Below are 18399 nucleotides of genomic sequence, written 5' to 3'. Positions count from 1 at the left end.
GATGCCGCAGGGTGCTCCTTGCGGCCCGTTTTCTGCATGATCACAGCGCGGCTGTAAATCCGGGTGATCCCGGTATTTGGTGCAGCACGTTTTTCAGAAATTATCCGGATTGCAGAAAGAAAAAAAACAATGCAAATGGCCCTCCCAACATCCTGGGCTGCTTTGCACATGGCCCTTCTAACATCCCGGGCCGCATCAGTGGTGTTTTTGTTAAGCAGTGCTCTGGATCGGAACATACAGGAAAAAGGGGGGTGTGTGGCAGAGAGCGCCGACGCATGGGTGGAGGTCCTCCTTCCTGGAAAGGAGAAGGGGGAAAATAACATTGATGCCGCATGGGCAAGAAGGCACTCTGTGTTTGAGGAGTGCCAGTACAGGGACAATGGCCCCTGCAAGTCACTGGGCCCAATGGAGGGGGACCCGGCTGCAGGCTACAGGAAGGAGCAGAAAAGGGTTGCAGCTCTTTCGAGTGCTTGTGCGCCCTCTGACGTCACCAGTGTCCAGCCAGCAGCCCGTGTGTGAAGGAGGAAGTGAAGTGAGTGGCCCTTCACCTCGCCACTGGTATCCTGCCACTGTTCGTCCTACTCTCTAGAGACTATGCCGATGTGGCCCCTGGTGCCCCCAGGTGCGGCTTTGCCAGCCCTTCAACACTAAACAGATGACAATGGAAGTCGAACTGGTCTACGGCGTACCTGCGGGTGCTTGAAGGGGACTCAGTCGTCACACACACGAGAAGGCGGGGAGCCCGCATATCCCGGACATGCTTAAAATGGCACTGCCAAAATGTTGTGTGAAGCTGCTCCTCTCTGCACTTGTGGGTTTTGTGTTGAGGGACGCCAGGCGCAAGCAAGGGTGTTTTGTCAGTGGTTTATGTTCCACTCACCCAGGTTAATAAAGGGTGTGCATGCATATGGAGTTTCCAACGTGTCACCAGTAACCCACCAACCCCGACTGTCACCCCCATGGGTACCAAGGCCTAGGGGGTGGGGTAACCTGGGCTCCTAAAGTGTGTGAAACAGTAGTTGCACCTATATCCCTAGTATTAGTGTTTGTATTGGGGTGTGATGTCTTGTTCAAGCCTTTGTTTGTTTTTTATGGAAAAGGAAGAGTGTTGCATGTCACCCTTCCTGGGAGCATGGTAGCTCCGAGGACTTGTGTCTTGGTCACATGGTAGTAACCATGTGAACTACCTAATACAAGGGACAAGCCAGTATCGGCTCATCAGTCGATCAAGAGCTGACTCTTGCGTCTTTGTTTGTTGGCACCACGCTGGTGCTGCACAGCCTGCCGAGGCCCTGTCCGAGTGGCCCAGCATCCAGACGGTGCCCCTGCTGGGCAACACGGTCCCAGGGACTAGTACTGCCATGTGATCATGGCCCATTGTTGAAGCCTCGGCCTTGGTGCCCCCCACGGCCGAGGTTGCCGTTTGCTGGTGTCCCCAGCCACTGTGAATGGCTCCGGTGATCCGGATGTCGCAGGGTGCTCCCTGCGGCACATTTGCTGTGTGCATGCATGCAGCGCGGCTGTAAATCCGGGTGATCCCGGTATTTGGTGCGGCTCGCTCTAGTGACGGGCCGCTGCACTGCCCCTCTCTTGCTCGCTGTGTGCTGTCTCTCCCTTGTTCGCGGTGTGCCACCTCTTGCTCTGTGCGCTGCCCCTCGGTGTGCGTTCTCGCTCGCTTCGCTGTGCGGCCTTTGTCTGTGCGCACTCTCGCTTTCTGGTCTTCCATGTGCCCTTAGTCTCCCTCGCACCCTTAAAGCTATCTCCCCTTGCACGTTCATTCCATCTTCTTCAACGCTCACCTTTGTTCGCAGTCCGTGCTCCCGTACTTTTTCTCTCTCTTCTTAGCTCTGTAAATAGTAGTAGTTATTATTATTGTTTTGCAAACCAACAGTAAAAATGGTACCTTGGTTTGGATGTATCATGTTCACGAGAAATACGCAGTTGGTGTGTTATTAACTAATGCCCAAATTACCGAATGCCATACAAATATCGCTGCTTATGATGTCAAGAATATTTTTACCAGAGGAATACGATTCTCAGGTGAGAGGCTCGTTGCACAAACGAAAGAACCCAACAGAAGGTCGGTGAGTCAGGGTGTGAGACACGAAATGCTAAGAAAATACCGCAAACGTGCGCAGGGCGGCATTTCCCGGAGAGGGGTGGCCGTTTTTGTGGCAATGCCGGCCGCTTTCGGCAGGCCGCGGGGACGAGCTGCAGGCCCCGGGTTTCCCCCTCAGGTGTGACTCAGGCCGCTAGGGGGCTGCCCTCGGCACGTCAGCCCGCCGGGCCTACTCTTGTCGCCGGGGACTGTCCGCGCAGCCTGCTCTCTCTCGGTTCCTCAGTCCTCTCACACCGTCACCCTGAGGTTTCTCTCAAGTTCCCCAGCGGGGTTTCACTCGGGCCGGCCGGCACGTGACTTTCACGAAAGTCGGCCCAGGTTCAGGCCGGGATTCCCAGAAGGGGAGCCGGCTGTACGGCGAAGAAACGTGGGAGCGGCGGCGAGCTGAGCCCGTGAGGAGAGGGCGGCGCGGAATCCTACTCGACCTCCGTGCTCGGAGCAGCGCAGAGCCGCCGCTCTCTGGGGGGACATGTCCTGTGTGTCGCCTGGTGAAGAGGCCGCGCTGGAGTCTACACTGCCCTCTGCTGGTCGGGGCACACCCACCTGTGGCGGCGGTGGCGGCATGGCAGGGGCACGGGTCTCCGGCAGCATCTTCCAAAGGGGAGGGGCCAGCGCTGCCTCGGAATCTGAGCAGGACAGCAGCCAAGTGCAGGTAACGCGGCTGCTATCACTCCGCCGTTCCACAAGGGGTAAGAGTCTCGCTGGGGCATGTAATGCCAGCGACCCCTTATAATCCGCACAGATCGCCCGTCCACGTGCAGCGACCCGCCCTTGCTATCTGCGACTGCATAATAATATTGCACCACCTTTGAGGAGCTCTCTGTTGGAGTCTGCAATAGTGCCAACAGTCAGTACCCTTTCCGTGTCATTTACCACAACCAACAGAACGGTTCTCTCAAACGCACGTAAGGCTGTTGCCCAGTGAAGTGGCACACTTTCTAATCTAGTTGCGTGTGCTACTTTACAGACGCTTTTGAGGTATATTTTGAAAAATATCAGTATACGTTTCTGGGCCATCAGTCATAGATGGCGGGGGTTTCCGAAGCAGGTGTGTCCCGGATTCTTCTTGTTTAGCCATAAACGTGCAGGTTTCTTCCCATTAGGCATATCCACGTTGCAGTGCTGCCTATGCTGCATGCACTAACACAACAGCCAGGCGCACAACACCGTTAGACTAATTGGACGAGCCCCCTTCCCCACGAAATTCTGTGTAAGGAACTGCCCCACCATCAGAACCACCATGAGCAGGTCAAAATGCAGTTGATAAAGAGTCCGGGAGGCCAGCATCTCTGTGATGGAACAGTTCCAACTAAGTACCTAGCAAATCTGTGTCTGCTTCCAAGACAAAGCGAATACGAAAATAAAATAAAGCTCCCTTCAATGTTTACTTTATATCCCTGATATCTGCTAGCATGACATGAAAAAAAGGGTTGACTTTTATGTGGGTAGTCAAATGTTCTTAACATCATGCATAACAGCAAACTGGAGGTTTGTGACAAGTAACCTCTGTACCCAAATGACACCTTACATAATTTCTTTTAGCATGTGTCCTAAAGTTCTGAAAGTACATTGGTTGAAATCAGTAGATCCTTTCAAGCTTTCTTTTATTTGCTTTCTGGGACTTGTAGTTTTCCATTCAGATTGTGGAAAATAAACCTACCATGGCTTGACGTGTTTTGATAGTTACATGTTGTCAGGTTGCTTTACTATGTGATTTGTTTATTTTGCAAGTCCTTGAAAGCCAAAACGTAAACATTTGTCATATATAGAGCTTGGAAAGCATGTGGTAGAGTGCCTAAATTGCAGTGAGGGTTAAAAATCAGTTTATGATCCTGGGCAAATGATTTAATCTCACTGTGACTTAACTTCAAAAATTGGAGTCCAGAAGAAGTCCTTAAATTTGCACTATTTGAAACAAGTCTCCCTTAAAATGGAGTATAGTTAATGATTTTAGGAAAACAAATGATGTCCCCTCATGATCCTCCATTCGTGGCCTCTGGGGCAATCACCAAGAATTGTATTATTGTTACACTGGCCCTCCGCCAGTCCCATATTACTTGATTTGACAGGCATCTAATGTAATCTCACTATCCAGTCAGTGCAGCAGAGATTCTAGTATAGCAGAGTCGCTGTAGTGGAACCAGCATCCATTTCCCCTCCATATGGTGTTAGTTACTGAAGTTGCTTGGGATGCCCGAGTGCTGCCCCACATGAGAATGAGTGAAACTGTTTACTAGGCCATGTTATGCTATATTTATTTATTTATGTAGTTCTAGTGCGTCTTTGATTTATAATAGACCTGAGCATCATACAACTAAACATTTTTCACATGTACACATTACTACAAACAACATTTATAACTTCATGATTCACATTTTTCATTTGTTTCTGTGTACTTTCATTGGTGATTCCTCTATTGTCCTTTCAATTCCCCAAAGCGTAGCACTGCAGAAATTCATTACATTTGCTCCCCTTGTAAAGGTCTATACCAAAATTCGTTAATATTTCAAAAATGCACTATTTGTAACATGCCAGCCCAATTCTTCATATCTTAATCCATCTACTGGTGAACATTCAATATTAGGGTGTTTTAATGCTTCTGTACATTCGTAAGCCTTGCAGAATCAGTGATCTTCATTTGTAAAATGTTATTCTATATTATTGAGACTTGTATTGAAAACCTTTTGCCGGTTTCAAGGTTTTGTGATCTGCAAGACATGGTGTAGGGGACCGACACAGGAGCAGGGAGAGCAAGGCAAAGTTGCTCTGTTCATGTGTGCAGATCTGAAAAGATCGTGATCTCTGCGGTGTGTACATTTTAGGTATGTTTTGAGTTGTCTGGAGCAGTGATGGATGTGTGCTCCAGGTTGTTAATGTAAATTGTGTGTATGGTTGTTTGTGATATCTGTTAGAGTGGTGTTTAAGAAGAGCGGAGAGTTGTGTGTTGCTGTACATGTGGTGGGTTAGTGTGGTGTTAAGGGAGATTTAGTCGACTTGTGTCTTCGGGTGGTGTACGTTAGGATGGATTTCTGAACTCTGACCTGATGGGCAGAGATTCAGAAGGCCAGCCTAGTTTCTTGGACCAGGGTAACCTTCTGGACAAGCCAGACCAATAAAGGTATTATTGTCGGTGGTCAAGACTAGGTCTCAGGAGGGGTGAGAGTGATCGAAGGCCCACAATGAGCACACACAGTAAACAACACCACAAATTGCGAACAGTCAGGTGTATCTATCAAAAACACATATACATTTATTAAAGGCCTTTTAAATCAAACACAAGATGAAACTTCAGTAATATTAACAATTGTAACACAACCTTATACTAGTGACCATATATACATTAACTGTTTTCCTAAAGCAATATTAAGCAAGTATGGAGCCGCAACCTGTAACAGAAGAGGGTCAGACAGTGCAAATATACTTTAGGCAATTCTTCAGGAATCACAGCCATAACTATTAGGCAGTCCAATCCCTACGAAGTGTGGAGCCTTGTGCTCAAAAGTACATTTAGCGAAGCACCGCTCGATCGTGCGGTAAAGTACCAAATGGGTCTTATTCAAGGGGCTGTAGTGTCTCAGGAAAGGGGGTGAGGCGATGAAGAATAGAGTTCCACTATTCGAAGAGGGTCTCTACAGGAGGGCAGAGCAATTTCCAGGTATCGGGAATCTGATGGTAGCTCAGGCTACCCTAACTAAGGTGAGTGGCCCTAGGGGGACACTCGTACCTAACAGTCTATATATGCGCCCAGGGGCCACCGCTAAGTGATGCAAGTACTCACCAACCCTCGACGCTGTCCGGACCAAACTTCGCCAGTCTAGTCCAGTTTGATCACAGGTTCGAGTCCAGCAGTTGTGCATCCCTCCGGCTTTCAGGGGCTGCGTTACGGGACTTCTGTCCGCGGTGGGGCTGTGGCCTTTTCTACACTTCTGGGGAAGGGATCAGGTCAGTTCCATTACAGTTCCTCTTAGGGCACAGGAGGGCACAGCAGCAAGTCACCCACGAACCTCGTCACCACAGCGGGGTGACATGGGTACCGCATAATCTCTGGCAGACTCTCCTAGTTCCTGACCTAGGAATGCTAGGTGTATGAAAGTCGGTGGGAGAGTGTCTTAAAACAAGAGCGTACGGTTCCCAAAGTCTAAAGTCAAGACTGTAAACGGTGGCGATTCCAGAGCAAAGGTCCCACACAAGCTGGTCAGTTCACTGGGCGGTCCAGGATCACTTCTGACGGGGCTCATTTTCAGGTTAAGCAGGAGGTGCCAAGAGTAGTTGGTCCTACTACTCCAAAGGGTCAAAGCGTCCTTGCAGGCCTTCTGTGATGGTTGAGAAACAGGGGCTTAGACGGGAGAACAGCGTGGCCAGGGTGCCAAACCTTCCAGTGGTTCTCCAGCGATTCCACAGATCTGTTTCTTCTGTTCAGGATAATTGGCTCCTTTTCTAAGCTCGGTGAGAACTCAGAAGATCAACGTAGAATGGGTATAGAGTGCCTTCTCTTATCCAAAGTTTGCTTCGCGCCAAAACAAAGAGCAACCAATGGGAGATCTGCTCACATTCAACCATCCCAGACGTGGACCAATAGGGGACCACAGTGGTCCCACTCATCCCAGCACACCACACATCCTGGCACACAGGATGTGTATTGGAACTAGACAGGTCCAGCCCCCATCCTGGGCGCACACAAACAAGGCATGCAGAAACCTGTGAAAGTCCCAGTTTGCGCGGGACCCTGCATGACCAAATAAGGAATTTCCCGGGTCGGCTTGACCTAGGTAAGGCTAAGGGACAAAATGGCCAAAGGACAGAACAAAGGAGTTTTTTGCATGGCCATTTTAGGCACTGACCACCGTCCTGGGCCACGTGCGGTAAATGCATTTTGGGCCATTCAAAAGAGTCAAAATGTTATAAAAAGTAACTGCTGTCACAGTTCCATCCTGGGCACACTTGTACATTCACCAAAATCCTTCGAGGGTGTCTTGGGCCTTAAGAAAGAGACCCCAGCCCATTTTAGTCGAAGGTACTTTGTGCACTGATAAAAAGTTACCAAGAAATGGCAACAATGTGAAAGACTAAGGGAACCAAAGTCTCCCAATACTGACAGTCTGATGGCATGTCAGTTTCCTCTTAACGTGATGAGCTAAAGCCGAGCAGTGTACAGCAGTGGGCTCCGCTGGTAAAAGCCAGGCTACGATGGTCAGACAAAAGCAAAAAGTTGGGGGGGTTCACAACTGGAGGGAAAATTACACAGAAATGGAAATATTTCCTAACCGTGTATGCTCCGTGTTTAACCTGTGCTGGATTTATGTGCCGAGATGTTGTTGGTTAGCGTGGGAGGTAGACTTATTTTGAGGTGGTTATTGTTACGATACATTGCCTAACAGCCCACCCAATAACAAATGGGGACACTATTTTTCCCTTTTGAAAACATTACAGTTGGTCACATTTTCTATTTATATCTATGCAAAACATTGATGACTTATGCCATATTATGTGATGAGTATGCCATAGCAAAAGTTGAGGGCGCGTGCCAGACAATCATTTGTCTGGAACCTCCATTCTAACTGCACAATGATAAATCAAAGACACTCTAAATATAGCGCCACTAAGTTTTACATTTGATTTTGGCAAAATGCAGCTGGGCGCGCACCATGATTCCGCTTCTGTCAAAGCCAACCATGCACCACATCCTAACCACAGCATTACCATGCTGGCAGTTACATTACATTGTTTCCCTTTAAATCCTATCATGTTTTTGTGCAATTTCATTGGTCAATCGTGCTTTACATTTTTGTATCTGTCACTAGTTCTCACAAAGTTTCCTTGGGGCGATGGGCTGGATTGCCCCAATACAAGTAAGGGTGCCCCTGCCCAAGCAATGCCTCTGAAGCATTAGCTCCCCCATACATTTCGGCAGGGGTGTTGCTAGGTCTGGAAAAGACCCTGGGCTATGCTGATGTCGGAACTGTCGGGACTGGGGACTAGCTAGCCTTTTGCTTGTAGCTCCTGAGATTCTATCCGGGGCTACAACCAAAAGACCAGGAGCTATAGCCCCCTTAGCCTTCCCCAAGCAACGCCTCTGCATTTCGGTTTAGTTGCGTCCGAAGCAATGGCAAAGCTATGATGCACTCCTCTTCTTTCAGATTTCCCATAGAACCTGGACCCATGCAAAAGGCATCAAGGGGCAGTACCATTCCCAGTCCCAGTAAAATATTATTATATTGCTATGCTACTACCTTAATAAGATTACAGACTCTCAATGATGACACACATGCTTCCATGCTGAGAACTCTGGTATGAGTCTGACAGCCAACTAATATTTGAGTACTGTGAATTCTGGCAGATCGCTTTATCTTCTGCCTGAAATTGCAAATATGTGTGTGTCTCTAGGATTCAAGGGCAACAATTCATGTAGGCCAATGAATGGGTTTTGGGCCCCACACATACTTTCATATGCTGGAGCTGACCAACTGTAATGAGCAGGTGTGATAAAATGACTATGGCTCTGCAGGAGTACAGGGATGCGTAGTGGCTAACGTGTCTGCTGCAGCCAGCACTATTACTAAACCAACAATGATCCCAAACATAAAGTTGAAACAGGCACAGCCCAACCACTATACCTTTTGATAGTGTGGGCCGAAGGCAGGCTATACTCTTTGGGATAGGTGTGAGGTAGCACAGATGCAGCACAAACAAAAGTACAGTGGTACAAAAATAAAAATGTCCAACCAAGGTTCTATACAAAATTGAACTTTAGTAAAAATGAAACTATGCATACAACTAATCATAAACACCCAAAACCTTCCCTTGTAAAGGAAACAGAAACAATGTAGACTTTGAGAGGAAAGCGGGTTGTCAGGAGACTGTGACAACAAAGGTACATGTTTTTGGCATGGGACATTATGAAAGGGGTGTCTGATTAGCAGGCCTCCTTTTTCAGAAACATAATAACCTGCATCATGTTGTGGCTAAAACAATGCAGGCTATTCCGCCCTCACCAGGTGGCATTCTGACACAGCAGGTTTCACAATGTGTTTGTTAGTGTAAGCAGTGCTGAGCGAGGGGCCCTTTTGTTGCTGTCCTGAGACCCACACAGAATCTCTCTGAAGTTGCCTTGCTCATAACTCATGGGATGTACAAAAACAGCACTCGTAGGTGGGAGACATTGCACTGCAGCATAGCCGTGTACTATTTTATAAAATTGTAACCATTTTATATTGTGACCCTGTTTCACACGCTTGTACTAAACATGAACGCGTTTTCCCCTCTTTACATTTCACACCCTGGATTCTATCAATATTGAGAACCAGACCCCATATAGCACACTGCACTGTGCACAGCACTGATGTTGGAGGTGCATCGGCTATCTTTTTAAAGCACAGTAACCGACACCTCTCCAGCCAACATATGTTGCACATCCATAGCCAATGGATCCAAGCACCACAGGCATTGACACAAATGCATTTGTGGCTGGGGAATGAATTTTAAAATTTGAAATATTTATTTCCTATGAATGTGCGCAATGCGACTGAATGTAGCAAGCGAGACCCAAACGACCTAGGGTGGTTGGGGACTGGAGGGTTCTTTCCCCCGACCCCCAATACTTTTTTTAAAATAATGGATTACAATAGTGGATTTTACAGCATGCTTTCTGTGAATAATTACAATCTTTTTTTGGTAAAACGTGAAAAAGTCCAACAGATTCCAGGTTACAAAGGCGAATTTTCCAACATATTTTATGTATGACTTTTCTCACACTCTATGCCAGTATTGTGCCAGTGTAAAACATTTTCATGCTCGTTGGCCCCAAACATGTCCATGCTGGATGTGTCAATATACATCCAGTATCCCTACAGAAAAGCTCACTATGTTGATTTTTCCCACAGTGCCGTGAAAATGCCATGCCACTGTAAGAAAACATGGCCGCACTAGCCGCAGCATTGTAGACCAATAACCCCACTCAAGAACATTCATTCATCATGTTGGCACAGCACATAAAGGGTGCACACATATTCACATTTCAGTTTGGCACCAAGAACTAGTGAACTTTCCAATCATCCCTCCCAATCAGTGACCCTCCTCTCTAAGCATGTGTACGTGCACACCCACACACACATGCGACAGCATACACACGGCACTTTCCATCACATGTGTACACACCTGCACAGCAACAATGCCTACATACGTACACCCCCTCTTCCCCTTACCTGCAAGATGCCTCAACTCCTCAACAATTTGGAACACCCAGCACTGCCACACATGCTGCTTCGCCTGGTCATCTGTACCCTGCAGGGAGGAACCAGGAAGCAGGGGGGTGGGGAGGTAGTCATTCATACACCACTTCCGCCCTGGTTCTTGACATGCACAGCAGAGCCGGAGCACCATCAACATGCTGCCCCATGCCCTACTGATGTGCAGCGGTATGCCCCCAAGGCTTGGCAACTGAAATGTCCCCAGGCTTTCTTGGTCTATTGGGCAAGGGAAACCATTTTTCCCTAGCAACAAAACTACATTAAAAACTGAAATGCACAAATCATCTAACAGTTTGGAGAATGCATGGACTATATTGTTTTAACTGGATACCAGTAGCATTTGGAAAGTATTTCTTTTGACCAACTGTTGAAAAGTAGTACAATTTTTAAGATCCTTCTGGCAACAAAACACACAGCTGGGATTAAACAGACTGCTTTAAGAAAGCTATGCACTCGAATTCTGCCACCGCTTTGTATTTGGTATTCAGAATGTTAATTATATTTTTGGGATGACTGTTGCATTGTTAAATGGAATAGCCTATCCTAAACTCATTTTACACAGTCAAGGGTTTTTTCTTGTTTTGCTTTTTAAATCTACCATAATATTGATGTTTGCTAAACATGCTCCAATGCTTCGATCACAAGGATGTCAGCTGTGCGGCACTGAGGGTTCCCATTGATGGTGAAAAGGGGGTCTGTGTGTGTGTGGTTGTTGCCTCCATGAGAACTGTCTGACTTGGGCTGATAAAGCTGTGTATAGAACAGTGCTGCCCTATAAGACAACGTCACTGTTCCCCCATGGAGCAAACATGCAAGCATTTGATTCGATTTGCGTACCAGCAATGCATTGTTCTCTGGTTCTGAACTGGAGGGGAATGTCCAGCTATATCGCCTAGGTGGCGCTGTCACCTGTGTCTTGTTAAATTAAATCGCCCCATGGTAGAGTACTCTTCATTCTTTTATCCCAGTTCTGGTCCTTTTTGCATATGGATTATGAGGGAATGACATTCAACCCTGGGTATGGTATGGAATATGTCTCCCTTATCCAGAGACCCCCCCCCCCAATAATTGGAATCACATTATCAGTTGCAGAGGCTTACTCCTGACTGGTGGTGGAGGTGGTAGTTCTTCAGAGGATGGTGCTTGGTCTGCTCTTCTAGGTGGCAGTCTGTCTTCCAGGGATAGGCATACAGCCTTGTATTAGGGGCAGTTCACAAAGTATATATTCTTGCTCAAGTATCTTTTTATTGAAATCTCAATGAGTACAGTACATGTGGCTAATTGTCACTAAACGCTGAAACTTCATTACACATTTAATGCTTAACCCCCCCACCCCAACACAAGTAAAGAATATAAAAAATGAAGGTAAATAAAAGTGAAACCAATGGTTTCATGTGATTCAAAGCGCCACGCCTCCCCAGCTCCCCTTCAGTTTTCAAACAGGCGCCTCATGATTTGTGGGCGAAACAGTATACGTTCTCTCTCCCAGGCAAAGTCTAAGAAGGCGGCCCAGATGCAGGAAAACCTCGCCATGAGGTCTGATAGGTGTGCCGTGAGCTTCTCCATGGCAATAATCTCGCACACCTTTAGCCACCTTTACGAAATGCAAGGGCTCTCCACCGACTTCCAGAGCGTGCTCAATTTATCCTTGCCTCCATCAGTAAGTGTGACGTCAATTCTGCTTGCCCTCCTGTTAGTGGATAAGTGCCATCTTCAAGGACATCTCCTAATAGCAAGGCCAGCAGACACATGCACCCTGCTTGTTTGAGCCTATAGTTAGACACCCAATGTCAAAGTTGTATATATATATCTAAAATGCTCTGTCTCTGGTAGGTTGAATTTCTCTTTGCACTCTACAAAGGTAAGCAGCGTTCCTTTGCGATACAGGTCTTTTAAGCGCAGTACCCCAGAAAGTTCCCATTGCGCAAACACATGCTTTTCCAAACTCGGGGAGACCTCAGGGTTTTGATGTATCGGGAATCAGGGGCCTAAGCTAGGTCTCAGTCCCAGTGTGGAGAAGGCTTTGTTCCAATGGTATAGAGATGAGGCAGTGGTTTCTAGTAGCCCTTGTGGGGTGTACCTCACAGATTTACGGAGAAATGTGAGGCGGGCTAGTGGAACCTGGCGGCCTGCCTGTTCTAGCATCTTCCATCTCTGGTATCGGTTTTTGGACACCCAGTCTAACATTGGGGCAATCTGTGAGGCTTCCATACTGAACCGATGGGACTCCTAGGACCCCAAGTCCCCTTGATCTCAAGAGTATTTTTTGTGGGAGATTTGCGTGGGTTTACTCCCCAGATAAACTGCCCTATTCCTTTTTGTATTTCCAATAGGTCTCGCTCCGGAACCATGCATGACAGGGCCTGAAAGGTATATAGGAGTCTCAGAAGCAAGGTCATCTTGACCACTGTGGACCTCCTGAGCCATGAAATCTCTTGTATGTCCCACCACCAAAGAGTGTCTTTGGCTTCCTTGCAAAGCGCAGGGATGTTGGCCCCTAAGAGTGCACTATACGTGCTAGTGATATGGACCCCAAATACATAATTTCCCGATCCACCCATTTAAAGGGAAAGGTGGATTGTAAGGAGCACAGGATGTCCGGCTGCTCAGAGATATTCAGCCCCACAGACTTATCATGATTGATGCGGAAACCCGACAGTTGTCCAAATCAGTTGAGGAGCTTGCGTAGAATGGGGAGCGAAACTAGGGGGTCCCGTAGGAAGCAAAGAATATCATCTGCGTACAATGCTACTTCATGTGTGTGGTCTCCATACTTTGGTCCACTGATGCGGGGATGACTGAATATTATCTGCACTAAGGGTTATATAGCTAAGGCAAAAAGGGGGAAAGACGGCCGCCTTGCGGCGGACCTCTACCCAGGGGAATCAAGGTTGACCTAAGGGCAATCATTCTAATTCTGGTAGCTGAGAGCAGAAAATGTGCCATAACCGGCTTACTAAACAATGGGTCAAATCCATACGCGGGTAAAAGAGCATGCAGGTATTCCCATGACATACTATCAAAAGCCTGGTGGGTGTCCAGAGATAATGGGGACAAACCACCCGAGCTGTTAGGGGCTAGAGCAATGAGATTGATTACCCTCCGGATGCTGTCATGGGCACTCCTGTTTTTAATGAAGCTGGTTATATCGTTGTTAAGTATAAGTATAACCTCGTAGCCAATATTTTGCTGAAGATTTTCACATCAGTATTTAGGAGGGCTATAGGGTGAAATGAGGGGCAGTCTTCTGGGTCCTTGCCTTATTTCAGTAGGAGCGTTGTAGCTCATTCAGCCATGAAATCAGACACTTTCCCAGAACTTATAAAGGAATTGAAGAGTTTTGTGATATGTGGAATTAATGTGCCCGCAAATGTTTTGTAGAATTCGTCCGTGAAGCCATCTTGGCCGGGGGCTTTACCCATAGGGAGGGCCCTAATCACTTGTGGTATTTCCTGAGTGGTCATCTCTCCCTCGAGTGCCTCCCTAATCTCTTCTGGGACCTGAGGAACTTGTGCCCACTGGATGAACTCATATGTGTGCGCTTGACTCCCCTGATGTGGGGCTGATACCTTGCGAAATAAATCCCTAGAACCTGTAATTTCCCTCCCTCTGTGACTACCCGTTTCCTTTTTTTTTTTAACGTCTCTCAGTGCCCCTATAAAGTTTTGCGAGGCTGCTTTCTTCAGCTTGGCTGCCATCTGTTTATTAGCCTTATTCCCTCTACAGTAGAATAATAGCCTCGCATGTAGTATTGATTGAGCGGCCTTCCCCGACAGGTTGGCCACTTGTGCTTGACGGGCTACTCTGAAGACATGAAAGGATTGCTGACTGCCCTTCGCCACATGTTCCTTTTCTTTCTCCTGCACTATGCCCTCTAATGTCTTTAATTGCTGCCTATGCGTTTTACCCCAGAGCCACTGATCACTCTATAATGACCCCCTGAAGTACAGCTTTCCCTACATCCCAGATTGTCCAAGGGTCAATGTTGCCCCTGTCTTTGTCGTGGAAGTAATCTCTTATGGCTTCCTCTATGTGGCCTCTCAGGGCAACATCGGTTAATATCATGTCATTAAGCTTCCAGGGGGGCCTATCCTGTGGGATGGGATGGGCCAAGTCCTCCGTTACCGAAGAGGTGAGTGATCTGTTAAAGCCTGGTAAGAATTCCACTTCACATCATGGTAGGGGAGATAATTACCATGATTAATGCGTCATTTTAGGGTTTTGGGATGTGGATCGACAGAACCTGCAGCAGACATGTCTACATCGAGTGTCGCTTGGCCACGCCCTCAATCCCCAAAGTATATTTAAGTGTTTTACGGTACTCGCCAACCGACATCCAATTATTCATCTGTCCATTTTAGGATGTACAGGTTGCTTTTATCTATGGATCCATAGCTCATTCTGGTTGCCGTACATCGAGGGATTGACATACTTGATCTGCTTTCCGAGCATAAGAGTAGCTGCAGAATGCAGCACCCTTCTCATTTTACATGACCGCAGTCTTCTGTCTCTCGGGTTGTTCCCCACCAGTTTCTTTCACAAATCACTGTGCACAGTATACTTTACTTGATTTATAGAGCGGCAGACCAGTGTACTTAATAATCAGGGTCGGACTGGGGCATACAATTGTCTCGGGCACCGATAAAAAAAAGTGTCCCACACTTGCAAATGGCAATTCATTCCTTTTGTTAAAGACTGTTTGTTTGAATAGTACCCAGTGGGTCGTTTTTTATAAAATGTAATGCAAATTGTGCAATTTAAAGAATATTTATTCGGCAACATTGGTCAAAACTACTAGCCGCATAGTGAAGTAACTCATCAAACTGGCCCACATTGGCCAAAAAAGTGGCCCACTTTGATCAAAATAACTGGCCCACCCTAGCCTTTTGCATTTTTGGTTCAGGCATTACCCTATTGCCCCGATCCGGGCATGTTCAATGGGTGAGAGGATGTGGCTATAAGACCAGATGATGCAGGGGAAGTAGAAACATGAAGCAGAGACAAGGACAGTAGAACATGATATAGTAATGGGATCGAGGAGGGAGTGCTAAGTTTTAGGATGAAGGGGTGAGGGATAAGTGCTGTGGGGTTGTCGTAGAGAGGTAGGGAGAGAGGAGAACTGGGAGATGTGATGGCATAGAATGCTATGCAAGTGGTTTTTCAGAAAGGAGGAGAGCTTGGAGCTTGGATTTAAATAGAGATAGAGTGGGAGTAGTGCAGAGAGGGAGAGGAAGAGCATTGCAGAGTAAGGGAGCGAGGACAGGAAGAGAATGGAAACCAGAGTGTTGCGAGGGGCAGGAGAGGTAGCATGGAGGTTGGTCGAGGATTATCGTAGGGCGTGAGATGGGCTGATTGTATGATGGGGCAAGCCCTTGTATAAGTTTGAAGATGAAGAGAATTAGTTTATACCTTGTCCTCTGTCTCATAGATAACCAGCCTAACTGACGACAGGCTGCGGAGGCGGAGGTGAAGCAGAGAAGGTTGAAGAGTGTACAGACAGCAAAGTTGAGGGCTTTGTCGAGAGGTGAACAGGCATAGTTGGAAAGGCCATAGAGTAGACTGGCACAGAATTCAGATCGAGAGAGCACTAAATGGGGAGATTAGGTGCTTAGCAGTGTTGAAGGGAAGATGCCTTATTCTTCTGATGTTGAGAAGATGAAGTCGATACATGATTCTGATACATGCATGATACATGAGTGTTTTAGTATCAGGTGTAGAAAGTTCTCTATATTATACATTAATCACACTGTATTCCTACATACCATCACTTATTTTCTTTTTTTATTCTTGTTATTCATTAAAGTATCTCCTAGTCATACTTCTATATTTCCCCTTGCCTAATGCACTCCCAAACGAAATCCATCTAACATCCCATGCCCTATTCCCCCCTTTTTTCTCACTCCAGATCAGAGCTCTAAGCAATTACTGAATACCCCAAAGCACATACATACACTTGAAAAATGTACCTCCTAACAGACTGTATGCATAACCATAAACGCGGCAAAGAAAAAGGGAGAAAAAACCAAGCATTAATACACACCTTATGCATTCAGCAAGTATTTTGGTACTTTCCTTTTTCTGACGTGTCCCCAGATCCCTTTTCCTTTTCGCAGCCAACCGGTATTATCAGTGTAAGTTATGCACACCGAGAGATGCCAGTGACCACATTCTACATGCTGGGTGAATTGTTGCATAAGTGGACTATCACTATCATGGTTTTGTGACTCCATTTGGTAGTCGGTCTGCTGTTTTGGCCCAAACCTTTTCTACGTTCTCCATTGAAACGAAGGCTTACTCCTACACACACGTCGTTGAACGTGATCTGACACTTGTGGGCTCGGAGGAAGCAAGCGTGCCAGCAGACATCTGAGGGTATGATCTTCTTCAACATTGTGTGTTACCTCAGTGGCCTTTGGTGTGAGCACTCAAGAACATTGGCGCCCACAAGCTGCTCCTGCGTTATCACAGAATCCCCCTTGTTTCACTTCACATTGTGTGTTATAGATGGCAAATTCTTTCTATGAAGTAATACCAACCTTGTTAGCTACTCACAAGTTTCTCGCACACGCAAGGTTGAGTTGACTGAACCATTGCCTCGTTTTCTTTGTTCTTTTGTGCAAGTGAAGCGTACAATCCCAAAGCCACTGGCGCATCATTTTAATGCAATACTTTTCATCTATTTCTTCCCTGTCTGTTGTAACACGTTTCTTTAGTGGAATGGACCCCTCCCCAATGAGTTGCATACTGAAGTTGTTCTGCAGACCCATTCCATCGTGGTATCGATTTTTTAGTCGGATAAGTGATAACTTTTTGCGACCTGTTGATCTGCTTCCTGGTCTTTGTACACGGGGAAGATGTAGGTTATATTTAATGATAAAAACCTGCTAGTTTTCCATTGTCAATATGATGGATTTATTGATGTCCCAACTGCTTTCAACAGCTTGCAAATCTCTCATCTGTCACCGAGCAGAAAACAATCCAGTGCAGTTGAAATCTCGTTATGCTCAGGTGCAATGATTATCACATCTAGGTTTTCTTGGACCAGATTGAGGTGATTTACAATTGTTTGCATGTTATCAACTGTGAAGGCCTCTTGGTTTCCGAGAAGATCATCTCTCTGCCCAGCATGATATCGAGAAGAGCATCTATCTTCGCCTGCCCCAGCATGATATCGAGAAGAGCATCTATCTTCGCCTGCCCCAGCATGATATTGAGAAGAGCATCTATCTTCGCCTGCCCCAGCATGATATCGAGAAGAGCATCTATCTTCGCCTGCCTTATCATGATATTGAGAAGAGCATCTATCTTCCCCTGCCTTATCATGACGTTGAGAAGAGCATCTATCTTCGCCTGCCCCAGCATGATATTGAGAAGAGCATCTATCTTCGCCTGCCTTATCATGATATTGAGAAGAGCATCTATCTGCCCCTGCCTTATCATGATATTGAGAAGAGCATCTATCTGCCCCTGCCTTATCATAATACTGTACAAATCAGCAGTGAGTGTGTTTGTTTCTGACACCCACACCCTCTACGTCAGCAGAATTAACCGCTCCTATTCAAGTCCATGTTCCTGCAAGGAGTGATGCCCTTTTTCATTCACTTGAAAGTACTCCCTGAGGGCCGTTCATTGGCATGCTCTTGAGAATCCTTTTGTCAGTGTGTAAGAGTAACTTGCAGAATGTTGCAGGACCATTGCTTCTGTGGTCTCAGACAGATTCTAGGGAGAATGAGCTGAGAGGAATGTAACCACAAAGGAACGTGAATATACTCCACATCGTTTAGTATGGTATCATGTGAAGGTTGTTTAAACAAAGCGTTGTCTGACCATGGTGCAGCAGAATTGCTCATCAAGCCTGTCATTATCCTCTGTGAAGTACCCATGCGCATGGTGTGCGGATGTTCCCTCTTTTCTTGACACCAGGCATGGATACCCCACGTACCATTGCACCGGCTATGTCTGTCAAAGTCGTATCTTGAACTTTCTTTGTTACTGTGTATGCCAAATGGCTGTGTAACAATGGTGTATATCTCC

The 18399-nt window shown here is 46.7% G+C and overlaps 1 protein-coding gene across 1 annotated transcript in view; it reads left to right on the top strand.

The window, feature by feature from the left end:
• Nucleotides 1-2150: 2150 nt before the first annotated feature.
• BATF3 (basic leucine zipper ATF-like transcription factor 3) overlaps nucleotides 2151-18399 on the top strand; it is a 167285-nt gene continuing 151036 nt past the window's right edge. The window contains exon 1 of the mRNA XM_069608535.1: nucleotides 2151-2771. Coding sequence (XP_069464636.1) covers nucleotides 2589-2771 — 183 coding nt within the window. The 5' untranslated portion in view covers nucleotides 2151-2588. The remainder of the gene's footprint in view (nucleotides 2772-18399) is intronic.

Source organism: Ambystoma mexicanum, chromosome 4q, assembly GCF_040938575.1.
Source record: "Ambystoma mexicanum isolate Mex_15411 chromosome 4q, UKY_AmexF1_1, whole genome shotgun sequence".
Classification (NCBI taxonomy): domain Eukaryota; kingdom Metazoa; phylum Chordata; class Amphibia; order Caudata; family Ambystomatidae; genus Ambystoma; species Ambystoma mexicanum.
Note: the sequence above shows the minus strand (reverse complement) of the source record. Positions and strands in the feature narration are given on the sequence as shown.